The sequence below is a fragment of the Notechis scutatus genome, chromosome 3 (genome assembly GCF_049901735.1).
Source record: "Notechis scutatus isolate UNSWTSFEM ecotype Mainland chromosome 3, rNotScu1.2, whole genome shotgun sequence".
Taxonomy (NCBI): Eukaryota; Metazoa; Chordata; class Lepidosauria; order Squamata; family Elapidae; genus Notechis; species Notechis scutatus.
This window is the reverse complement of record NC_142011.1, coordinates 23,047,196-23,073,925: the sequence shown is the minus strand read 5'-3', so window position 1 is coordinate 23,073,925 and position 26,730 is coordinate 23,047,196. Positions and strand designations below refer to the sequence as shown.

At 39.2% G+C, this 26,730-nt stretch overlaps 1 protein-coding gene across 2 annotated transcripts in view; it reads right to left on the bottom strand.

Moving 5' to 3' along the window:
• PTGIS (prostaglandin I2 synthase) overlaps window positions 1-26,454 on the bottom strand; it is a 47,967-nt gene extending 21,513 nt beyond the window's left edge. Inside the window, exons 1-6 of one of the 2 annotated variants that reach the window (XM_026664988.2) lie at window positions 26,298-26,454; window positions 24,286-24,819; window positions 13,734-13,857; window positions 10,293-10,471; window positions 6,988-7,128; window positions 802-956 (exon numbers count right to left, since the gene is read on the bottom strand). In XM_026664988.2, coding sequence (XP_026520773.1) covers window positions 802-956; window positions 6,988-7,128; window positions 10,293-10,471; window positions 13,734-13,857; window positions 24,286-24,383 — 697 coding nt within the window. In that variant the 5' untranslated portion in view covers window positions 24,384-24,819; window positions 26,298-26,454. Of the gene's footprint in view, window positions 1-801; window positions 957-6,987; window positions 7,129-10,292; window positions 10,472-13,733; window positions 13,858-22,802; window positions 22,966-24,285; window positions 24,820-26,297 lie in introns of those variants that run through there. The other variant, XM_026664989.2, reaches the window with a different exon arrangement.
• Window positions 26,455-26,730: the final 276 nt, after the last annotated feature.

Sequence of the window (26,730 nt, the reverse complement as noted above, 5' to 3'; positions counted from 1 at the left end):
TCCATCCATCCATCCATCCATCCATCCATCCATCCATCCATCCATCTATCTATCTATCTATCCATCCATCCATCCATCCATCCATCTATCCACCTATCTACCCACCCATCCATCCATCTCAACTACCTTTGAACATGGGGGTGAGGTTTGGTTGGATTAATACCACGTTCTTCCAAAGGCAGATGTGTCCCACTAAAAAAATCAATAATCTGCAGCAAAAAAAAAAACCCTTCATCCTTTGAAATAGGTTTCAAAATGATCATATCACTTAACTTTCCATTACATTTATTTCTATATAACATGTTTTTGGAGGCTACAATTATTTAGATCAGATACATCTTCTGAAGTGAACTATGAACAATCTGTCAATCAACCAGCACATTATTGTTATTTTAAGCTACCAACACATTATTTTAAAAATATATTTTTATCCTACCTTTATTATTTTTATGAATAACTTAACCCTGTGAGATGGGTTGCACTGAGAGAGAATGATTTGCCCTTGATTACCAAATGGCTTTCGTGCCTAAAGTGGGATTAGATCTCAGAGTCTCCTGGTTTCCAATTGTCTTAATTAATAGTCAGCACTTGCTCATAATTAGCTATTAATATTTTTTTTCTGCACATACCACTCTAAAAACTAAATATTCAATTTAATTAAATTATAGTTACATTTAAATAAGAAGTGCAAACACACTGCAGATATTAGTGTAGCTTGATTCTAAGAAGTAAATTCACTTTAGTCTAGGTTTCAAAGCATTGGAATTTTAAAAGTGATATTTCTTTACCAATGACACCTACCTACACTTAAGGTTGACCGGGCTGCTTTCATCAAAAATCGGTCTAATTTATAATATGCATTATAAACTTCCATCGAATGATCCCGATCTTTAGCTTGACCGTTAACATCTTCATAATCCTTGCTTTCATTTCCATACAACGTCAAGAATCCAGCTCTGCAGAGTTAGGAAGGGATTAAAACAATTATTTTAAAATGCCATTATACAATATATTGTAAATGTCACATATCTTAGGAATAGATAAAGTAAATCCCTGACATTCTATACTATTTCTTTTGTATAAAGATGATATTTTTCTCCTCTATTATAAACGTTTCATCCTCTATTCTTGGTTTCTCCAGTCTGGTATCTTTCAGATGTGTTGGAATTACAACACAATGCTAAACAAGCTCCTCTGTTGAAAACATAGCCAGCCACCTTTTCAGCTAAGTGTAAATCTCTCTTTCTTCTCTCTCAATTCGAGTGCAGTTCTTGAAACTACAGCAGGGGCACCCAATCCCTGGGCCGTGGGCTGGTACCGGTCTGTGGCCTGTTAGGAACCAGGCTGCACAGCTAGAAGTGAGCAGCAGGCATGTGAAACTGTGCATGCACTGGATAATAGGTTGTTTGCTCCTCCCCACCCCTCCTTGGTCAGTGGAAAAATTATCTTGCACAAAATCGGTGTCAAAAAGGTTGGGGACCACTGAGTTAGGTAGGGTTTCTAACCACAGAGGTAGGATTTCTAACCATAGAGGTAGGGTTTCTAATTATAGAGGTGGGGCTCCTAACCATAGAGGTCATGTTTCTAACCATAGAGGTAGAGTTTCTAACCATAGAGGTAGGATTTCTAATTATAGAGGTGGGGCTCCTAACCATAGAGGTCGTGTTTCTAACCATAGAAGTAGAGTTTCTAACCATAGAGGTAGGGTTTCTGCAGGGTCCAATCTAGGTCGGTCATTGGGACCAGAGATTTTGTCTTCTCAGCTTTTGGACTCGTGCTGGAGCCCATCTTCATGGAACTTTTCTCTAGCCCTGAAGATGGGGTCCAGCACGAATCTGAAAGCTTGGAAGACAAAACCTCTGGTCCCAGTGACTGACCTAGATTGGACCCTGCAACGTTATACAGGGACACATATGTTCATCTTCATTCATAGGGTTTCTGTCCTAAAGCCCTTAGCCAGATATTATTTGGCTCACTTAATGAAGCACTTCCTCTGGCAAAAGGAGGAGTGCTGTGTTTACTTGTCAACATTTATTCTTTTGAAAACTGTTGAGACTCCAAATAGTAGGAGACTCAGCATGGTTGAACAATTGTACCCTAAGAATGTATGTCAATGATTCTACATCATTACATCAAGAGGCATACAACAAGTCTCTTGGCTTTGGGTTATTCAACACATTTATAAAAGATTTAATCAAGGTTTAGAAAATATCAAGTTTGCAAAATATCAAATATCTAGCTAGGAAACAGAAAAATGAATTTCAAAACAAGCACAAAGTTTTTCATTTAGATAGAAAACAGCATATAGTAGTATTATATCCATACTACTTAGTACTACTACTAGTTAGTAGTACTTGCAAAAAAGTTCTGGGTATCCTGGTGTATCATAAAATAATACACTGCTCTATTCAGCAGAGATTAGACCACATATAGAATATTGTGTCTGGTATTGGGCACTATATTTTAGGACGGGCATTGACAAACTGGAGCATTTATTTTATTTTATTTAAATATTTATATAGTCACCCATCTTCAGATAATTCTGGCTAGCACCCAATCAAAAATTAAGAGACATAAAAAATTATTTTAAAAACTATAAATCAATCAGTCAGTCAGTCTGTCTGTCTATTCTATTTCTTTCTTTCTTTCTTTCTTTCTTCTTTCTTTCTTTCTTTCTTTCTTTCTTTCTTTCTTTCTTTCTTTCTTTCTTTCTTTCTTTCTTTCTTTCTTTCTAATTTATTGACCGCCCATCTTATCACAGGGTAACTTTACCAGAGGATAACTTTAAAAACTATAAAGCATCAGTTAAAACATAAAACATTAAAATATCAATTCGTGTTAATGTGCTACAGCATGTCCATAAGAAAACAAACAATATGATAAGGAACCCAGAAACTTGGAATGATCTTGGATCTATTTAGCTGTCCTCAGCAATTTTCAAGTGTCTGAAAGGATGCCAGGCAGAATTGTTCAGAAAAGAGGACAAGAATAACAGATTTAAATGGCAGAGAAGTAGATCTCAACTGGAAAGCGTTTTCCTAACAATAAAAATTGTTCAACAATGGAACAGAAAGTCTTTCCTTAGCTGGAGAGCTTAGATTGGCTAGAGACCAACCGTGGGGCATGTTGTAATAATGAATTTCTATACTGGGGAGACAATTGGACTAGATGATCTCCAAGCTCCCTTCTAATCCTTAAATACAAGGCATTAGTATTTGGAAGATATTTAGGAAATTAATCAGAAAGATAGAAGAATTATTTTCTCTCATTCTAAAAGCCATAATTGGGCACATGACTTAGTAGTTTACAATGAAATCTATAGTCACTTTTGGACAAGAAATTGGATTGTGTATGGAAACTGGATCCTACATTCTGAAATGTGATCATGGTTGTTCTTTGATCCCCTGTGTGCCTAAAATGTTCAGCTGAAATTTGTATGTTGTTTATTCATGACATTTCCTGTTCATGTTGCATAACGTTCATTCATATGCAGCTATTCAATAAGCATTTTTATCAACATTCTGCAGCTTGGTAGCTCCATTGTGTGAGAGGAGATCATTGAATATAAGAAAAGAGAACTCGATTTCCATTTCTTTGTTTAGTGAAAAGGTGTGGAACCCCTTCCAAATACCAGGAGAGCCAAACAAGCTGATTGGAACTGCCTATTTTTTTCTGCTTTTGTCAGTTTCTTTGTGTTTATACTTTGATCACATGCAGACATCGAGACAGCAAGCAAAGCAAGTGGGAGCTGTGCCACATTTCTTTTCCGTCTGGCACGACTCCATTGTTTAACTCAGAGAGGAGAACAGGAACAGGTAATCCTTGACTTATGACCACAATTTTGCCCAACATTTCTGTTGCTAAACTTAAATCGACAAGTGAATTTTGCCCCATTTTATGAACTTTCTCGCCACAGTTGTTAACTGAATCCCTGCAGTTGTTGAGTGAGTAACACAGTTCCTGAGTGGATCGTGCTTCGCCATTGACTTGGCTTGTCAGAAGGTCACAAAAGGGACTCACATGACCCTGAGACACTGCAACCATCACAAATATGAACCAGGGGTGGGATTCTACCGGTTCTGACCTATAGAACTGCTTATTATGATTCTACGCAGTTTGGAGAACTGGCAAATCATGCTCCTGGCTGACCCCGCCTCTCTCTGCCCACCCCTCCCCTCCCCACCTAGTCAGTCCTTATCGTGCATGCGCGACATTGCAACATCGCTGACTGCGTTCTCCCCCTGCCCAGTCAATCCTTCAGGTATTTCTTTTCCCCCCTTCCCGATGATCAGCTGTTCCAATGATCAGCTGTGCTGGGATCCCCCTCGCTGTCTTACTGCTTCACCCAGGAGGCAAAAAATAGGCATGTGTGACGAGAGGGCAGGGGGGGGCACACAGCACCCCCTGCACTCTGTTTTTTGCCTTCCTGGGCCCCAGGGAAGACTTCTGAGAGCAAAAATGCCCCCCAGGAGGCCCAAAAACTTCTGGAAGGAAAAACCAACTCCCCAGGAGGCTCACCTAAGGCCCAGGAGGCCCAAATACAGAGTGCAGGGGGGAGCTGCGTGCCCCCCCCCCCGCACTCCATTTTTTGCCTTCCTGGGCCCCAGGGAAGCCTAGGAGCAAAAATGCCCCCCCAAGAGGCTTCCCTGAGGTCCTGGAGGGGGAGTGCTGCCAAAAAAAAAGAAGAAGCCATATAGCCATGAGATGCTGCAATGGTTGTGTCATGCCCCTGGTGGAGTCTGACTCTGAGGAAGAGGAGGAACAACCAACAGGGAGTGGGAGTGTGGATCCAGAGGTGGTGGAGGAGGCTGGGGAAGGGCAGAGGCCGGCTGAGCAGTCAGAGGAGGATCCAGGCCCAGCCCCTATCCATCCTAGGTCACGCAGGGAGGAAAGGATCAGGGAAAAGCGAGGTCTACTCAAGAGGAGATTACCATGATCCTCCTCATGGCTTGAAGGTGGGAGCTATGTATATAAGTTTCCAACTGCGCAGTTAGAATTGCTGAAGTCAATTAGTGTTCACCTTGAAAGAGGCTTATCTTTGCTGGCGTTCTTCCCATGGACTTTTCTCGGCTATTTTCCTGGAGTTTATAATTAGTTATCTCGGCTTGCTTCAGACCTCTGATCAATGCGGTTTGATTTGGTTTTCTGTTTGCCTCCTTATTTATTTTTGTGACTTTAAACTGTGCCTAAAAAACAGTGAAGTTAAGTTGAAGGCTTTACCGGACTTTAATATATGTTTTGGGTTTTGGGTTATTTTGAGAGACTACGGGTCATCACAGGTTGTTAAGTGTGAAAAACAGTAATAAGTCTCTTTTTTCAGCGCTCTTGTAACTTTGAACGGTCACTAAATGAACTGCTGTAAGTTGAGGACTACCTACAATAGAACGGAGGAACAAGTAAAGGAAACAAGAGCAAGAAGGCTGAGAAGTTGGCCTTAGATCCCTCACTGGAGATCCTGTTGGCGGTCCTGTCAACTCTTCATATTGAATCCAAGCAGACCTCCTTGGAAATTTGTTCAGGACTTACAAACATGTCTTGTTAGTTTTTTTTTAACACTTGAGAAGTTGTCATAAAATGTGTAAGGGAGTTTCACATGTTATGTTGGAAATGCAACTGCAAAGAGAGTATTTTTTATCATCTCTGGTGAATGTATGATAAAGCATATTGGCATCAAGTTTCTGCTTCAATTCAGAAGTTTCTTAAAAGAAATATAAATAATGAAACCGGAAGGTTTGAAGGATAAGGAATTTGAATGAAAACACAAAGCTTCATTATTATATGTGTTGACAGCAACAAGAATCTAATATACACAAGGATGGAAAAACACATTAATTCTCCACAATGGAAGAACAAATGGTAAAGGGAATGGAGTTAGCAGAGGTAGCAACAATCATTGTTTTAATTAAAGAAAGGCATTTATCTGGCTTTGTTTCTATTTGGAAACCACTTCTGGGCTTTTCGCTCAAATCTGAAAAATATATATGAAACTTTGGTTTTAGTTTTGATGATTGGAATGATTTTGTGATTATAGAAATGGCTTGAAATCTTGTCAAATGTAAAGCAAAAGATTGACATTGCATTAGTTTTGTAATCTACTGCACTGAAGAAAGTCAGAAATCATTATCTTTTTCTCTCTTTACATTTTTCTTCTTTTCCCCTAACTTTTGTTCTTATGCATTTTAATCTTATAACGAAACTTAATTAAAAAATTATTATAAAGGAGAATGTTTGTAGTTCAGGTTTCAAATGAGAGCTCCTTGATGCTTTCTAAGTTTGGCTGTTTTCTTGCAGATGTTTTATCACCAAAACTAGGTAACGTCATCAGTGCTGTGTCAGGGAACAGCATCACTGCTGCATTAGAGCACTGGTGATGTCATCTAGTTAAATCTGCAACCAAGCTCAGAGTACCAAGGATCCCTAATTTCCCTCACCACATTTCCCTCACCACATTGTAAAAAGATGTTGAGACTCTAGAAAAAGTACAGAGAAGAGCAACCAGGATGATTAGGGGACTGGAGACTAAAACATACAAAGAACGGTTACAGGAACTGGGCTTGGCTAGTCTAGTGAAGAGAAGGACCAGGGGAGACATGATAGCAGTCTTCCAATATTTGGGGGGCTGCCACAAAGAGAAAGGGGTCAAGCTATTTTCTAAAGCGCCTATAGGCCAGACAAGGAATAATGGAGGGAAACTGAACAAGAAGAGATTTAACCTGGAAATACGGAGAAACTTTCTGACAGTGAGAACAATCAACCATGGAACAGCTTGCCCTCGGAAGTTGTGGGAGCGTCATCCCTTGAGATTTTCAAGAAGAGATTGGACTGCCATTTGTCAGAAATGGTGTAGGGTCTCCCGCTTGGGCGGGGGGTTGGACTAGATGACCTACAAGGTCCCTTCCAACTCTGATTGATACTCTGATTAGATAAACTCTGTTTATCTAATTTATTATTTTGTTTTAAAAAATGAGTTAGAAACATTTCACCCACCTGAACATAGTTCTGTAGGAGAGTTGAAACAGGCCTTCCTCTTTCCACTGCCCACTGGCTCCATCAGGTCCAGGAAGAATGGTTTGTAAGTTAAGGCACATGGCCTTTGTCAGGCTGTGAAGGTTCTTGTCCGTCAGAGAGCTGAAGGAAACACACAAGAATATTTTGTGAAACCCCTTTTTGCTTCCCACTTAGATTCCCCAAACTCAGGTTCCTTAAATAAACCTTAGAAACTTGACAACTTAGCTAGAAGTCATTGTGAGTTTCTGATAGTCTGACTCACTATGGTAGAAAAAGTGGAACATTCTGACTCACTATGGTGGAACATTCATGCCTTATGTAGAAATGATTAAAGATTTTGGTGCAATCCCCATTGGGGCTATAAATATTACACTGTAACTCAATGGGACTTAGTCCCAGGTATGTTCAGGATAGCAGTTTAAAATAATGTATTCAATGAGGATTTACCAGGGGTCTCATACCAGTGGCCCGTTGGCTGAATTCAGCCTCCGAGTAATTTTCTGCAATCGACAATACTCTGTAAGCACTGATAGTGCTTAGCAAAAGGGTGTTGCAAATCCATGCAACCAGGGCCAGGGGAAACCACAGGAAGAGGAACTTAGGAGTCCTAGATATAGTGGTAAAAGAAATCTGCCAAAAAGAGTCTGATTCCCATAAGCAAATTCCAGTATAGGATGGGTGGTAGAAGAAATGGAGTCAGCTGGAACCCCAATCCTTTCCTGGAAAAGTTAATTTTAAAAAGTAAGACTTTTCCATATAGAATGTGGAATGTTCAGAAATTTGCAAATAAAAAGTGTATGTTTGGGACAGTTGTATATAAAATCAACATAACTCCGGAATAACAGAGAGCTGGTTGATCTAAACAAAATGTATATTTGAATTGATAAATATCCTAAGCATAAGTTACAGATAACCTGGTATTCACAAAAGTACAAGAATGGATATACTGAGAAAAGGCAATTTGGCTGAACTTTTTTTTAATGGATTCAGTACAAAAAAAAAAAAAGAATAATAGAATAGAATAGAATTCTTTATTGGCCAAGTGTGATGGACACACAAGGAATTTGTCTTTGGTGCATATGCTCTCATGTACATAACGGAAAAAAATGCATTCATCAAGAATCATAAGACTCACTTAGTGTTAGTCGTGGTTATTAACAAGCAACCAAATCATACTAGGAAACAAATAAAACAATACAAATTGTAAAGATAACAAAGCTGGCAAAACACCGTGTGATATCCTGTGTTGCTTCTACATTCAGAATGGCACTGACATATGTCAAAGTTTTCCCATGAATGGGAACAAATGGGAAAACTTTGACATATGATGCCCTCAGTGGCATTCTTGAGGTAACAGTTCTAGAGGAATCCTTGGATTGAATTTCATTTCAGCCTCACAGCTGTTCTATGAAGAATATCAGATTGTGAAATGAGGAGTGGCAGTGCTACTGAAAGTTCATTGTGAAATGAGGAGTGGCAGTGCCACTGAGAGTTTATTGCTAAAATGGGTCTTCGTCATGTTTTGGGGAAACTATGTTGGCTTAATGAATCAAAAATGCATCAGCTGCTCCCTATATTTCTCCAGTAATATCCCAAGGGACCAGTTACAGTGGTTATTTTGGCATGTCCAGGCAGTAGGAAACTTCCTCAAGCTTTCACAGGGAACATGCATGGGAAAGTCATGCTGCTTGACATTAATTCATTTGGACTTCCAATCTAACATCCTAAATGACCCACAATACTGAAATCCTTTCAATAAGAAAACTAATAGAACATAATATTTGTAGCTCAGGATTAAATGGTGGGGTCCTGGGTGCTCTCTGAACTTGGTTGCTTTTTTTGTTGAAATATTTCGTTAATAAACTAGATGACATCATCAGGCTACCATCAGGGGTTTGTTAGTATGGAGGGGAGTTTGAGCAAATCCCCACCTTACTAGTACTGATGATATTACCTAGTTTGGTAATGAAACATCTGCAGGAAAACAAGCAAGCTCCAAGAACACCAAAGGCCCCACATTAAGAAAACTCTTACAAATTATTACCAGAAGAGGCCAGATGTCATGTCTTTTTCACCCATATAAACAAACCTATAGTAGTAAGTGCTTTTCTCATCAGAAAATTCCTGGTTCATACTCTGCCATGCACTCACAGGGTTACTTTAGCCTAGCACTCTTTTCCAGTCCCAGCCTTTCCTTTCTATTGCCAGTCCAAAGTCAGCAGGCCTACCTAACAGAATTCCTTACTGAAAGATAGGCTGTTGGCTTCCTTTATGATTACTTGTAAAAGAGCTTTTGAAACAGGCTTATTCTCTCTGGATCTGATTTATTAGTTTGTTGTTTCTTTCTTTATTAAATACGTATCCTGCCACGATCAAACAACCCCTGATGTTATCTCACTGTGAGCTATTGAATGAACTCACTAAGAGGTTTATTTAGATCAGGGGTGTCAAACTGGTGGCTTGTGGGCCGGATGGGTCATGCACAGGCCACGCCCATCCCAGCTCCGCAAAGGCAAAAAACATCACGATACGTCATGAGACACAATCGAGTTTGACACCCATGATTTAGATAGCCAGGGAATTAGGACCATCTACAATACAGTACAATATAAGAGTGAAAAGGATCCATTTCATCTACAACCCTGGATCCAGGGTTGGTCTCTTTGGATGGGGGTACATCAAAGCTTCCTTCAAGAAGAGCATTGACAATCTGTCAGACCCAGTGATTACCTCTACACCCATTCTTCACAACAGTGAAAATAGGCAGGGAGACAAAAGGTAAGTAGTAAACAAGAACCAGTCAGCACCTATCCACTTCCTTGGAGGTCACAGCCCAACATGAGATAACAAAATAACATCACAAGACCCCAATCACCACAAGGGACTCTACCAAAATAAGTGCATGTTCTGAAACACCTTGTCTGAATACAATCTGAAGTATAGCCCAGATCTATTATCAGAATTTAAAGGTGATGTTCTTTTTAAGTTTACTATCTCAAGATTTATAATGCTTTTGGCTGGAAGGAAGAATGTAATGTAACTGAAGAAACATTTACTATATATAATTCCTTATCAAGGTTTTATTAACAAAGCTGGACAAAGCTGGTTTATGCATTCCAACACGTATTAAAGATGACCAATTGACTCTCAATTTTTCAATATTTAAAAGAAGATGCTACCACATGTGTAGTATTCCCCGAAATGAGTGTTTTAAATACATAGTCCATAGAACATATCATGGATTTCTTGGGTGCATGCACTTCCCCTATAAAATTTATACTTACCGTCTTAGCATGGTCTTTTCCTCATTAGAATCATAATTTGGGAGTGTCACATCAAACATCCGTTTCATTAAAATTTGTGCATATTGGCCAAAGTCCAGCTTGGCACATGATTCCCAAAGCACCGTTTCATAGGAAAGCGGATCCAATAAGACCGTTATGAATTTTCCTGCAACTTGAACCTTAAACAAACAATTACATTTAGTCATGTAGAATTAATCTAGTACATTAATGTTAAGAAAGCAATGAATTTTGAAAAATAGAGATATTTCATCATATCCTGCTCCCAACTCTAATCCCTAGAAATCCAATGATTCCTATTAAACAGAAGACTGAATTGAGGTCTTACAGTTTATCCTAAGTCTTGCACATAATTTTTCAACAGACTCCTAATGCAACATTATAGTCAATAAAAAACCAGACCCCGCTTCAAGGATGGAGAACATGTGAACCCTCAGGAATTGAAGAGTGGAATTAGAACAAGGTCTGGAGGGTATACTAAATAAACTGCCTTGACTGTCCTGAGGACCAAGCAGTGGTCTTTGTAGTGCCTATGAGTTTGCATATCATAGCATCTAATGCATTATATTAAAAAGGAGGTGAACATGGAGGATGTTTATACTAGGGCACATTTTAAATGGTTCCTGAATCTCAGTAATGAAATTTCCATATAAAGAAGGCCCTTAGAATCGCTGTATGAACAATTATTAGAAAAAATGATTGATTCATAATTTAAGAGATTTTGGAACTGAGTGAATAGTTCATGTCCCTTAATGGCATCAGTTAAACTGGCTGCGTGACTCTGAGCTAGTCATTCTTTCTCAGCTCACCTCACCTCATAAGGTTGTTGGTGGGAGTAAAATAGGAGAAGGGAAGAGCGTTATATATGTTCACCACTTTGGGTTAATTATTTTAAAAAACACCAATAAACGATACTTTCCCCAAACATGGATAATATGGATTACTATAGTAAGAAAAGAAAGCGAGAGAGGGGAGAGTGGGAGGGAGAGATCAACTGAAACGGAATTCATATTCCAAATTTAGCCGGTTTATATATGTTTGTATATGACTAAGTACACAATTTCTGTGTCCCTAGCAAAAACATTTGAGTAACATTTTTGGCACCATATAGTGTTCTAAATCAAGAATTAACTTTGATTCCTAGAAATCCTACTAACCAGAGCATACAAAACATTTGCTAGACCAATACTCGAATACAGTTCATCAGTCTGGAACCCACACTACGTATCTGATATTAGCACAATTGAGAAAGTCCAGAAATATTTCACAAGAAGAGTTCTCCACTCCTCTACTCGTTGTAGAATACCTTATGCCACCAGACTTGAAATTCTAGAACTAGAAAACCTTGAATTACGCCGTCTTCGGTCTGATTTAAGCATGGTATACAAAATCATACATTGCAATGTCCTACCTGTCAATGAATACTTCAGCTTCAACCATAACAACACAAGAGCACGCAATAGATACAAACTCAAAGTTAACCGCACCAAACTTGATTGCAGGAAATACGACTTCAGCAATAGAGTGGTCAATGTCTGGAATATTCTACCCGACTCTGCAGTTTCTTCCCCAAACCCCAAAAACTTTAACCTTAGACTGTCTACTATTGACCTCACCCCTTTCCTAAGAGGCCTGTAGGGGGCGTGCATAAGCGCACCAACGTGCCTACCGTCCCTGTCCTATTGTTTCTCTTATTCTTCTTTTATTTTTCTTATATGTACCCATTTCATGTATTCACAACTATGTATACACTTATACTTATTATCTTGTAAACAATTGGCAAATCAAATAAATAAATAAATAAATAAATAAATAAATTGTGCCATTGCTGAGGAATGCTGTTACAGTATTCAGGAACACCTGTAGGGTGAAGTATCACCCACCTCAGTTTTAATGGACTTTGTTTTTGCTCTGGCTTTAAGGAATGAATAGAGGTTTCATAGCTTGGAATTAAAGAGGAAATGATGGAGAATTATTCAAAATCATCTGGCTACATTCCATCAGGTCCCTTCTTCTATTCTATTTGAATCTTTATCTATTTAAAATATTCACAAATTTTGAGGAACACTGGTAGCTAATACTAAATATTCTAAAGAATCCCAACAAAAGTCTCAAGTGTTCCCTTCCATTCTATTATTAAGTGTAATCAATAATAGCCAATAATCACCATTTGAAAAATAAGGTTTTCATACTTATTCTGAACACCTGCTAATCAGAATAGGAAGGGAAATTTCAAATTCCAAATTATGGATAATATCCTCAGATCAATCCTATCTGGAATCATACATCATGATGTCATTAGTTTTTCAAGACTCCAGGATCTCGTGTTTGTGTGTGCATGTGATATATATATGCGTGTGTGTGTGTGTGTGTGTGTGTATACAATCACACACACATACCTTGATTACATGGCAATCACATATGTGATTCTTTTATCTCTTTTCCCAAGAACGCTAATAGGCATCCATAGAAAGAGAGCAAGGAAGGCAAGCAACCAAACATGGGCCCTGATGCAAATTATATAACATGATATAAAAGGGGTGGGACTTGTAGTAACATTGTGTCATATGATTCATCATTCTGATATCATCACAAGCACCTGCATATGGAAATAGGTGTGGCCTTGGAATTTACTATTCCTATTTGCTAATAATTCCTTTCCCTGGCTGATGGCTATTATGCTAGACCACCTTAACACATTTAGATGGATGGGAACAGTAATAACAGTGACACAGCTATGCTGCCTTCTTCTGCTTACACATTTTCGGTGGAAAAGAATACGGAAGCACCAGTGGGAAAACTCAGATGGCTCGCAACTCAAAAGTGACATCATCCAGGTGCCGTATAAAACTCTATCAATTACGTGCTGCACCTTTATTTATTTAAATCATTTATTAGGTTTATACCTTACCAGACAGTCCTCGACTTACAACAGTTAGTGACCGTTTAACATTACGGCACTGAAAAAAGTGACTTATAACCATTTTTCACACTTACGATCTTTGCAGCATCCTCATGGTCACGTGATTTACATTTGGATGCTTGACAACTGACTCATATTTATGACGGTTGCAGTGTCCCAGGGTCATCTGATTCACCTTTTACGACCTTCTGATAAGCAAAGTCAATGGAGAAGCCAGATTCACTTAACCACCGTGTTATTAATTTAACAACTGTAGTGATTCACTTAAGAAATGTGGCAAGAAAAGTTGTAAAATGGGGCAAAACTCACTTAACAAATGTCTCACTTAGCAACATAAATTTTTGGGCACAATTTTGGCCATAAGTTGAGGACTACCTGTATAAGGCCTCCACGCAGTTTACAAGATTTTCAAGGTAGCATTCAATGAATGCCTATCTACACTGTGTCTTGCAGGAGATGAGCTTTGGCACCCTGGAGAATGTAAATTTATCAATACTCACTGTGAAAATATCACCATGTTTCTCTTTCATCTCAGACAGGAACTTGGCAGCATCTTTACCAAATGCCAGTGCGTGCCCAAGCCAAGGAATGTGACCTCTGTCAAGTGGAGGTTCATCAGGCCTCCTGGAAAGCATATCAAGATAGATAAACGATTAACCACATTGCTATTTAATCATTCCACACTGTCTCATAAAATACATTGTCCTGAAGTCTTAGATGAAGTTAAATAATACAAGAACCAGAAGCTACCATGTGACAGCTCTAGCAACAATTGAAAGTGAGGGTGTGGCATATGGGCTTTACTGATGTGGCATGGCTGCTCTTCTGCAAGCATGAGACCTCCAATGGAATGGGAGATAGGGAAAAGAGAAGCTCGCTTGTCTGCTGGCCAGGGCTATCCAGGACTGTTGTGGGGAGATGCTGAGGCCCATTGGTCCAGCCTGATACAGAGGTAAGCAGTACTAGAGCCTTGGGAGTCCCACCTCCTCAATGGTTATGCCGCTACTCTAACCTAAAAATTGGAGAGAGAGAAGAAAGAAGGAGAAAACAGAGAAACATTGTGCACGGAGGGAACAGCATAGCTAGAGAGAAGGTCTGGAGAGAAAAATTAAGTGCTCGGTAGTTGTTAGTCCTTGTAAGGAGAAGAAAAGTGCAGGAGTGGTTTCCCTGGAAGAGGGAAAGTGGAGACCCAAAGAGATGAGAGCTCCATCCAGTGCCAAGAATAAGAAAGAGGGACCCAACTGGCCATAAGCAGTGGCTTCACCAAAGAGCCAGGAGGGGTAGATGTTGGTTGATAAGCTCTGGTCACAAAGAAAGACTGGTTGGACGTCTCTCAAAAGATCCTTTCCCCAATGGACAAGCAGAAGGTCTTCGGAAGAGGTCAATCCACGCTGAGCTCATTACAGCAAATTCTAGCCCACTGTTTCTTTTCATTCTCTCTCCTGTCAGGGCCACAAACTGAGGAAGGAGACTAACAGAATTACAGAGTTGGAAAGGACCTCAGAGGTCTTCTGGTCCAACTCCCTGCTCAGGTAGGAAACCTTAGTCCAGTGGTGGCTAACCTTTCTGGGCTCCTGTGCCAAAAATTGCGAGCACACCAGCGGGCCCGCACTTGCGTGCCAGCACCCAGAATGGAATGCGCGCCCCCCCTCCCCATGCCCCTTGCGCATGCACTCACAATCCTTCACCCCCACCCCCTTACCTGCACTGCGCCTCACAGCTGATTTTTCGGCTGGTTTGAGGCCTTTTTCGGCCTCCCAAAGGCTTGGAAAAAGCCTCTGCAAGGCTTCTCAGGCTGAATTATAGGCCCGTTTTGTCACTTCCGGTATTACAGTGACGAAACGAGTGACAAAAAGTGACGAAATGAGCCTATAATTCAGTCTGAGAAGCTTTGCAGAGGCTTTTTCCAAGCCTCTGGGATGCCAAAAAAGGCCTTAAACCAACCGGGGGGGAAATCAGCTGTGAGGTGTGCGCAAGTGCAGTAAGGTAAGTTTGCCTGCGGCTCACGTGCTGGCACAAATGGCTCTGTGTGCCACTTGTGGCACGAGTGCCATAGGTTCACCTTATACCATTTCAGACAAACGGGTGTCCAATTGCTTCTTGAAAAGTGACTCAGAGAAAGGAAGAGGAAGGAGGAGAACTAGACTAGAGGGAATCTCTAGGAGGAAGACTTAGGAGGAAACCCGACACTGCCTGAATACCAGTACTGTGTTGTACTGTTGTATTGTTCCAACACTACTGTAAACAATGTCACAGTATATAGTAAAAAGCATAAAAGTTTCCACTGTCTTATTTTTCAATGTCGATTGCCACACTTGCAAAACAACTGCTGTGACAGAGATATTTGTAAAACAGCCTCAAACAATTTAACAGAGTTGGAAGGGACCTTGTAGGTCATCTAGTCCAACCCCCTGCCCAAGCGGGAGACCCTACACCATTTCTGACAAATGGCAGTCCAATCTTTTCTTGAAAGTCTCAAGTGATGGCGCTCCTACAACTTCCGAGGGCAAGCAGTTCCATTGGTTGATTGTTCTCACTGTCAGAAAGTTTCTCCTTATTTCCAGGTTAAATCTCTCCTTGTTCAGTTTCCATCCATTATTCCTTGTCTGGCCTACAGGTGCTTTAGAAAATAGCTTGACCCCTTTCTCTTTGTGGCTCAAAAGTCTAATGAATCTTATCTCAATTGCAATCCTTTTTAAAAAATATATATATATAACCCCTCTCATTATGGTAGAGGTAATTGGCATCATATGGCAGAAGTTTAAAGAGAAAATTAAATTAAGAAAACTGTTTAAGGGGTGAATTATTGGCTCAGATAACTACTGTCCATATTGAGAAGACAGAGCCCTGGTTAGATAAAGTATAATTTAGATAAATGTATCACAATTTAAAAACCCCTGTCAAAATGTGTTTGTGGTTAGCAGATGAATTTCCCAGAGTAATTGTGCTATGTTTAACTGCTGCATCTTGAACATTAATTTAATGGGATGCAGATGTCTGAAATTAATTGAAAGCACATTATAAATCAGAAAAGGTTATATATCTTTAACATAGTCCTCACTACCAAACAAACACCACAATCCTGCCAGTCTTGTGCTATCTCCTTGCTTCAGCATATTGTATACCTCTAGATTCAGAATGTTCAATCTATGCTCATGTAATTATTTCCTCCATGGGTTCTGAGCTACTTTCATCCAGTAAAAATGCTAAAATAAAATATAGTTTTATTTATTTAAAATGAAAAGCATTTCAGTTGCTCCATTCTTTTCCTATATAAAATTCTTACTTTAGGTGAAACCTCCTCCCATATGGTGACACCCCCCCCAAATGGCTCCTCCTCTGAGAAAAAAAACAGCCCCAGATACAGATCTCGTGTCTTTCAACAATCTGTTCATATACAGCTATTGTCCTTGAAATACATAATAATCCATAATCAGGAGGCTGTCAGTTCGATCCTAGGTAGAGGCTAATATTTGGAATAGACTCTCTTGCTCGAGCAGGGGGTTGGACCAGATGACCTCCAAGGTCCCTTCCAACTCTTGTTATTCTATGATTCTATAAGTATGGGTGAAACCGACACCACTGTTTTTATAAGGTTGCCAGCTACTTTTCTGACCAAGAATGAAAAGGATGAAGCAATCACAATTCAATGTTTTCCTAGGTTTTAGTTTCCAGATCTGCTGAATAAATTCAATTCAATGCATTTCTTAATAAAACATTTTTCTATTTAGCCCAAAAGATCACATAGAAATCAGTTGTTAACCAACAACTTACTTAACTGATATAAACTATGGACTATCAACTGCTTAACTAATATAAACTACGGGCTGTTTGATTCTAAAAATAGAGAAAGTTGGCTGCGCTGCCATTCTGCCTTTCTCTATAGTTAAGCCCAGAGGGTAATAAATTACAAAATGTGTTTCTTAGTTCCACAAGGACAAAAAGAAGAAAGGGCTTTCCAAGTTTATAAGACAGAGAATTCAAGTACAATGGTTGCTAAAGACACCTACAAAGTAAATTTTTGTAGTTTGCTCTCAATCCCTTCTTCATCAAATATACAGCTTCCTTGGAAAAAGAAGTTTAGAGCATTTTTACTTACTTACTTACTTACTTATTAAATTTATGTGCCATCCATCTCACTGTCAACATTTTGTGTATACATTGATATATAATTTTAAAATTATTGTAAAAATTAATATTTAAATAATTTTCCAGGATGTATATCTGTTATAATAAACTATGAAAGATGAAGCCAGCCATGTAATGAGTAAATGCATTCATCTGCAAATTAATTTGTATTTTCCTTTTAAATTCCTTGCTGATTATTTAGCATATGGCCTATTGCACATGGACTTGCAATCAGTGGCGGGATTAAAAATTTTTTACTACTGGTTCTGGACGTGGCTTGGTGGGTGTGTCGTGGCTTGGTGGGCGTGACAGGGGAAGGATACTGCAAAATCCCCATTCCCTCCCCACCCCATTAACCTGCTTTCCAGCTCTGTTCTCCTGTGCAGGGCAACAAAAGAAGACCCAGACGATCAGCTGGGACTCGGGAAGCAGAGAATAGATGCGGGCAGGGCCAGTCAGAGGTGGTATTTGCTGGTTCTCTGAACTACTCAAAATTTCCGCTACCGGTTCTCCAGACCTGGTCAGAACCTGCTGAATACCACCTCTGCTTGCAATATATATTAACATTTCACTTCGATTAATAAAATACACTAAAATATAAATGTAAAAAAGATCTGTCTTCAAATTCAAATGTCTGGGCCATCTAACCATTGAAATGCAGCATCATATATAAGAAAAAAAAATCAGGTATGTGCCCTCAGCTTAGTCTGTCACAATGTGATCTACAGTTTGACATGGGACCCCACAGTCACACTGAGGGGAGGATGTTATGTCCCATTTATGCAGACACCACAGACACCACATGAGGTGCGAATCCTATTCAGGATTGTCCATTGCTTGTGTGGTAGTTCAAAGCCTGGCACCTTTTTGTGGGATTATTTATATGTCTTCCTAGGCCTGGAAGTTCAGTGACCGATTTGGCTTTCTATTGGAAATCGATGTTAAAGTTGTTGGGCAGATCTTGTGCAAGTGGTTTCCTGGATTTGAGTCTTCCTGCTGATCAATGGCAAAGGTCAGCATGCACCAGTAGGAGTGAGCTGTTCATAATTTTTCTGTATTCTCTCATTAGTCACCAACATCCGATCATGGATATGGCACAAGAAGAAATAGTAGTCCAACTTGCCTTTGTAAAACTGGCAGTGCTACATGGCTCAGAACAGGAAGCCAGCAAGTCAGAATGGTTTTAATACATCCACTTATAATCCTCATGGTGTCGTTGAGTCTGCCGTCTAGCTTACTAGTATGGCAGCTGTTAAGCCATACAGGGGCACAGTATTCTCCTTTGAAAAAGATGGTGTGGTGATCCAAGATCCTGTTTAGGTACACACCTTAATGAGACCTGTAACTTTTTAACAAGGGGAAGCTTGTTAAAACTTCTAACTCCAGAACTGATCGTAATGTGGGAGGTTGGGTGAGTCACAAATAAGTGCTAGGTACAACGTGATTTCAACTCAGTAGCATGCCAACTGATGAATTTATTTAATCTATTAGGATGCTCTTTGCCAGTCCATTGTTCTATTTAATCCTCTTCATTTAATATATTTATGAAATCCACCTCTTTTATTTCCTAACAGTGCTCTGGGGGCCTATGTGGACCTGATAGGATTGTTGGAAATAAATGTAAGGTTTATACACTGGCATTTTGCTCTGCAGGGTACCCTCTTCCCAAGTGTAGCCTCTTCCCACTTCATTAAAATTGAAACTTTAAAATTGACTGTCAGGGAAGAAGTGAGTCTGTTAGTGACAAGAAAGGCATGTGTAAAATGGCATCGTGGACATTAATACAGTATGTCTTCCCCAGGGCCAGCTTTAAGTTCAGGTTGAGCAGACAATGGCTTGGGGCACCAAAGTTTAAGGAGCATCAACAAACACAGGCCAGAAGAAAAATGATCAAATGCTAAATTTATTGCAGGAATATAAAAATGTTAAAATAATTATTCTAAAAATGCAAACCCTCACATTGGAGAGAGGTTGGGAATGTTCAATCCTTCAGAACAAATGTATCATTTTGGTTTTCCTTCAAGACATGGAATAATATGGGCTAAAATTCTGTAAAGGGTTTCCCTATCCATTCTTGTCTTATGTAATTAAATAATACTGTATATAGGTAGCCAAAATAATTTATAACTAATTAATCCTAGAAAAACTTGCATATAAACCTTGAATCTTAAATATAGGTGTAAGTAAGTCAACCTTTAATCAATAGAGCTTACTCTGAATAAACATGAAGAATATTGCATTACAATGCAATTATTAAAAAAAACCACATAGCTCCCCGGCCTAGTCAATAGAAATTTTCTTTAGTCTAAAATCCACTCACATTTCTAAAGACTTGGGTAGTATTTAATGTCACTCACTATGCAAAGATAGCTTGTTTAATTTGAAATATGATAGAGTTTTTTAAAAACCTAAGCTCTAACATTGGAACATACAAAATGTAAGTTTAAAAAATAGCATCACAGCATTAAACCATCCATATATGCACATACAATTGCTGGTCTTTTTAAAAAGAAACATGCATGGATTGAGTACTTTTAGATACATTAGGTCAAAATAATTAATAGTAAACTGAAACAATGACATAGTGATAGAAAAGCAAAAAATACAATCCTGGAGATTAAGTGTGATAAAACCCATCTGTTACATATTTTTACCTATGAGTAATTATTGTTGAACCCAGCTATTCTTAATGTAACAAAGGCTTGCCAAGGTTGTGCAAAACTCAAAGAGTTTGATGGAGACCATTTTGGCAGTCAGATGATCTAACAATTGCAGGGACAGAGATATAAAACAGAAGATCAGGGTGTGTCAGATGTGAACAATCAGATGCACATGTATAAAGTTCAAAGTAGCTACTTTATTGTTCTCTGACAATAATATAAAAATATGCCCATACTGGGACCTTTTGCTTGGGAAAGACTATATAAGGCTCAAAGGTGTGTGGGGAGCAAAGGGGTGTTTTGTCAGACTTTGCTCTCTGGTACTTATATGGTGAGTCCAGGCTAATCATACTACTTGAGCGCTCTTCCCATCTGGGATGGTTGCTGTCCGATGAGTACAAACCATAGGTTTTCGGTCATAAATACTCATTATATCACAATTAGGAAGTGTGGTTCTCTAGATTTTTGGATGAAGTTTGGAAACATTCCTTTTCCAGATATTTTGTCTATTTTAGGGCTTTTACTTCATTTTTTTGGAAGCAGTAATGCAAATTGTTAGCAGTTGTGATTCTAGGAACTCAGAAATGTGGGTTGCTGCACTGCAGCTGCAAATTGTTCATCCCTGGGCTAAATGCATCAATTAAAATACAAGTAGGGAAAGTATACAGAGCAGTGCTTCCTCAACCTTAGCAATTCCCCATGCTGTTCTGGGGAATTCTGGGAGTTGAAATCCACATATCTTAAAGTGGTCAAGATTGAGAAGCACTGATATAGAGCATGACTTTTGGATTTGTTCTTTTGGCCAAAAAGAAGCAGCTGTGTAAACTTGCTCCTTCAATGAAATAATATGTCACATTTTTGTGGGTGCTTGTGTCATGTGCATGCTTCTGCTCTCCTTTTGTCTTTTGTCTGTGTTTGTGTGTAGGGGTCTAATTAAATAAATATTCTTTGCTCTGGATCTACGATCAGGAGGTTAGAATGGAGGAATTTGCAGCGTTCTCTGTATATTGGCTGACTTTTTCTGAATTTTTTTCTTTTACCAGATCCTAGCAAGAGCCCACCTGTTTTTTTTAATTTGGTTTTTCTTTTGAGAGCTGCTCTTACACAGATTGAATGAGGACCCATTCTGCTCAGTTTCCAGAGACTTATCATGCAGGCAAGCAGATTGACAAGAACCTTGAGTCTCTGTATAAAATTACTTTCCAGCATACTTTCCAACATACATTTCCAACATTGGGTTGGAAAGAATTAAAAATATAAGTGCATACATTTTTATCAAAATAGCTGTCAAGAGATACAGATATATTACTCTGTTATAACAGAAATAGCCAAGAGTTTTGATTATGTAAGATTTCCTGTTATTGTAACAGAATATCTTTGTATATGCAATTAATTTTCCTAAAAGGTCTTTGGAGTAGCTGGTAAAACTGTTCTGTTGTGGTTATAGTGATTAACTATTTTAGAAAGTTCCTTTGCTTTAGTGTAACTTTTTTTTTACTAATTTTTATTTGGGCTAATTTTTTTCTTATATTATTTTTATGGCTTACTTTTAAACAGTCTCTAATACACATTGGTATGGTTTGCATACTGCACTTAGCCACGATTTTAACCCATGGTGAGTTTCACATATTCATTAGCCACCTGGGTAACTTTGAGCCAGTCACTCTCTCACAGCCCAACCTACCTCACAGAATTGCTGTTGTGAGGGAAATAGGAGTAGGAAGATGTGTTGGATATGTTCACTGCCTTAAGTTATTTGTAAAAACAATAAAGGCAAGAAGATACAAATAAATATCCATGAAATGGTATTGGGTGGGGATTTGGCGTGTGGGGGCAGAGTGCCTTTCAAATAATAGGATGCCAAGGTAGTTTTAATAAAAAATAATTTGCTAATGAACCAACCACACATCAAATGTCATGTTAACCATTCTTGATAGGTTGTTTGATCATTTCCCCCTCCTCCCCCCAATGTCTAGGATGCAAACTAGAAAAGGCTGCAGAGAAGTTATTTGGTCAAGAAGCAGAATAAAGAACAGTTATGCCCCAAGTACTAAATAAAGTATTTGATCTTACAAAAAAATTAAAAAATACTCTATTTGCTAAAAGCAAATGGATGTTGCTCAGAAAGAAAAACAGATGAAATATTTACTATTGCAATATTCATACAAATTCTACATCTGAACTATTATGGAAAATGCATTCCATACAGAAACAAACATAGTGTATCAGTTAAGGCAAAAACTCCCCCCTCCCCCCCCAAATGTAGCATCCTTCTAGCTGGCACATCTCCTTTTTAGTTGTGTGTTCTCCTCACACACTCTAATTTTGTCTGTTTTTTATTGTGCAGAATAACTATTTTTGCACAACTTTCTTAATGTTGTTTATTTATTGCTAATATCTCAATTTATATGGTGGCCCATCTCAAGTTCATGACTCTGGAATATGCCTCTTTTGTTGGACCTAATGGGACAGGTAGATACAGTATGATGGGGAAGAGGTGGCCCTTTAAAACCCCAGCCCCATACCATGAAGGGCTTCACAGTTTAAAACCAGCAGCTCATAGAGCACGCACTGATGCATTGAAGAGGGCACTTAACTGCCCATGCAGGTGCATTCTGTACCAGCTGTAGATGCTTTTGAATTAACCATTTTTGGGTCCATACAATATACTGTATTCTAAACTCACCAAATGAATTTAGCTTGCATAAAGCACAAATTCCTCCCCATGGTTAATACCAAACAAGCTTAAAATGCTATACTAATATAGCAGACATGGCTTACCTGGCTCAAGTTAAATCTTCTGAGGTGATACAAACCAGGCTTTTCAAAAGAAGTTGTAAGTGGCATTTTCATATGACAGTGTGTTTCTATTGCTCACTTAAGAACCACAGACATTTTTAGACATAAAAATGCCATCACAAGTTGGCACTTGAGTTTCCAGACTGGAAAAATTTTGTATTGGAACAACAGTACTATAATACCACTGCCACCAATCAAGAAATGTAGAAACTCTGGTGGGTGCCAAGGAAAATACTGTGGGCAGACTTGGGGACTCCAGCATAAAATAGAATATTTTGTAGTTAGATAATCTATAGTCCTCTCAAGACACACCCACACATACCAGGTGAGATTTGAGAGCTGCATAACAGGCACATGCTACGTGAACAAAGAAATTGCATAACGGATCATCCCAAAAGGTTTATCTAAGTCCAACATCCTGGGAAGTCTCAGGAATCTGTCAAGCATAAAAGCTCATAAAAGCTTCTATAAAATCACACCTTTTAGTTCCTATTTAAAGAAGATGAGCTTAGGTTCTGTTCCCGGAAACAATGCTATCAAAATCAGTATGATTTTTTTAAAAAATCATCTCATATTTTTATTAAAAAGCCCTCTCATTTATTAGCTGGGTTGACACAAATGTTAAAAACTCACGACATAATAATTTATCATTTGAATGAATCTATCCAATCATGATTTATTCTATAAAGTACAGTTAAACATGACTGTATGTGTAAAAAGCGCACATAGTCTTCAAGGCTAGTTTCTTAGTATGATTTGATTGTTGATTGTACCCTATGACTATCATTAAGTGTTGTACGTTATTATTCTTGATTCTTAACGAATGTATCTTTTCTTTATGTATACTGAGAGTATTTACACCAAGACAAATTCCTTGTGTGTCCAATCACACTTAGCCAATAAACTATTCTATTCTATTCTAGTTTGCCATTGCTTCATTTCAGGATGTTTTTGAGATTTCCTACTTGCGCCAAAACCCCTGATATTTCCGAATGATTTTCCATCCAATTATTAATCAGGCTTAGTTATTTTGAGATCAACTGAAGCCACCACAATGCTCTTCTAACTCCACCGATTAATCAATGCACTTAGTGATGAGATAAAGTATTGTTCTTCCTTTCCTAGCACTGGCTTTCCCATCAGTAAGGTTGGATGAGCTTGTTTTCCAGGAACTTACCCGATCCTGTTTCTCCACCTCATAATTCATATTACTCCCTCCATCAAATTACTCCCTTCCGGCAAAGCTCTTGCCTTCTATTATACTCTCAACCCATTCCAGGCATCGTAAAGCGATCCACTTGTAAGGTCTCTAACCGTCGCACCGACCTCACCTGTAAGGGACGGAAGCCACATTTAGTGGCGATCTCCCAAACTTATTTCTGTGCTGTGCTGTGGCAGCGATAGATTCCCACCTGTCCCGACCCTTCCCTGGAGGCGCGCGGAATGGATCCCGCCAGACACTCACCTAATCCTCCCGCTGAGCGAGACCACCAGCAGCAGGAGCAGCAGGAGCAGCAACAGGAGAAAGTTCAGCCAGCTTGCGCCGAGGACGAAGGCGTCCATGGTCCGGAGGAGCGCAGACGCTCTCGCTCTTTCCCCGGCGCGCTTCTGTCTGTGCCGCTCTCCCGCTCTTCTCTCGCCTCCGCTTTCTTCCCGGCTCCTGGCGCTCCCCTTCTTTGCTCTCCTTGCCCTCAGTCCCTTTTTGAAGCGCTCCGCCCCCGTTCCGGGTCCGCGCTGGGCCTCACCTCAGCCCGACCCGGCAGGCTTCGCTTCGTGGGGGGGAGGAGAGGAGAGGAGAGGAGAGCGGGCTTTTAGCGTCTGTCTGCCTTTCCTCATCTGACTTCAGCTCAGCCAGAAGTGGTTGCCGAAAGATTTCCACCTCGTCTTTCTTTCCTATGCTTCGAGGAGGGATTTTTCGGGAACGAGGAAGCAGCTATGGGCCAGGGACTCCAGATTTTCCTCAACTGCCATTGCATTGTAGCACAGCTAGGCCAGATCGCTATGTGGTAGGGCGTAGAGAGGGGGCAAAATTTATTTTTATTTATTTTATTTATTTATTTTGATTTGTCAATCGCTTAGAAGATAATAGGTATAAGTATATACATAGTTATGAATACATGAAATGGGTATATATAAGAAAAATAAAAGAAACAATAGGACAGGGACGGTAGGCACGTTGGTGCACGCCCCCTACAGACCTCTTAGGAAAGGGGTGAGGTCAATAGTAGACAGTCTAAGGTTAAAGTTTTTGGGGTTTGGGGAATAAACCACAGAGTCAGGTAGAGTATTCCAGACATTGACCACTCTGTTGCTGAAGTCGTATTTCCTGCAATCAAGTTTGGTGCGGTTAACCTTGAAAATGGAAAATGGAAGAAGGTTGCTCCAATTACAATTCACCACAAAAAACAGCTCATAAATTGATGCCTTGGTCATAATTCTATGGCCACACATCGCACATGGCATGACTCCCTGCTGCCGTGTAAAACAACAAAACAATTTTAGAAATATTCAAAAGGGACAAAAAAGTAATATTTTAGAAGGCTAAGAGACAGCATCCAATTAACAAACAATTGGAGCCACCTAATCAAATTATTGCTCATTAGCGAGATTCCCCAACCCCACTTTTAAAAATTATGGAGAATCCCAAAAGAGCTTTTGCTTGTATGGGTTGTATTTATCAATATTTATCATATTAAAGGTTAATACTAACATGTTCATGGAATTTTTATTTATTGTATCATGTAAAAATTACCTATATTAAACCCATTAGGTAGTAATATATTTCCATGAACAAAGCTATATATTTTAACAAACAGAGAAGAGCAACTGTTTTATATTTAAATATATTTCCAAATATCTAATATCAGGAAAATATTTTTTATTTCCTGGACTTCTGAGAAGGTCTCGAGGGAGTCTTCAGATGATACTTTAAAAAAACTGTCCCAGAGGAACAATCCAGCTACTATCATGTCTATAAGTAACATTTCCTAATGGAAATAAAAGAATGTATTTGGCACAAATCTCACTTGAACATACAGCATGGTAACTCAGATCCTTTCGGTTCATAAACATACTGTTAGAGACTCCCTGAAATCAACAATTTATTATTCTTACATTAAGAAAATTGGTGCTCAAAGGTCAAATGTTGCTAGTACTCTGGGAATGCAGCAAGGTGACATTGTGATTCTCCCTCTTTTGGCAAACCGATTAAAGAAAGGACGGGTGACCGCAGGTTTTGTCTTTAAACTGGAAAATGCACCCCTTTCTCTTTGTAGGCTGTTGTGAATGTATTGGCTGATTGACTAAGTAGAGTTCAGTGTCACCTCACTCCAAACCAACTCTGGGAGGTTTGCAATATAAAGAGAACAAGCTAAAACTCAACAAGGTAAAGAAAAAAAACAGTACAAGAAATAAACAAGTGAGAAATCCAGAAAACCAACAGCAAAATATATGCAATAGATACCAAATGCAGCCAACCTGTGCCAAGGCTTGAGATCCAGAAAGTCGTCTGGGTGAATGTAGATTAGGTGCCAGCCTGCAGGCTTAAATAAACACTACACCACCTCTATTAATGAGAGATGGCTTTGCGATGCAGGTTTCTCCAGCCTGTGCCATTCCTAGAGAGAGAATCTCTGATGAACCAAGGCTGGAAGAGATTTTCATGTTCCCAACAGCCTCTAATTACAGTTTGGGAACTGGGCATCTGCAGTCTCATTTTGGAATAGTAAAAGCAACATTATTTTGCAAGATCTTTCCCTTTGGGATGCGCATGTGAATCAAAGGGAACAGGGCTTGCCTTACAATAGTATGGCATTACTTTCTTCAGATCAATCTATTTTACCCTCCATAAAGATCCAGCTGGAAGAACGTGGGAAAAGAAACTTCCATATTTTTATACAGGTACATAGAT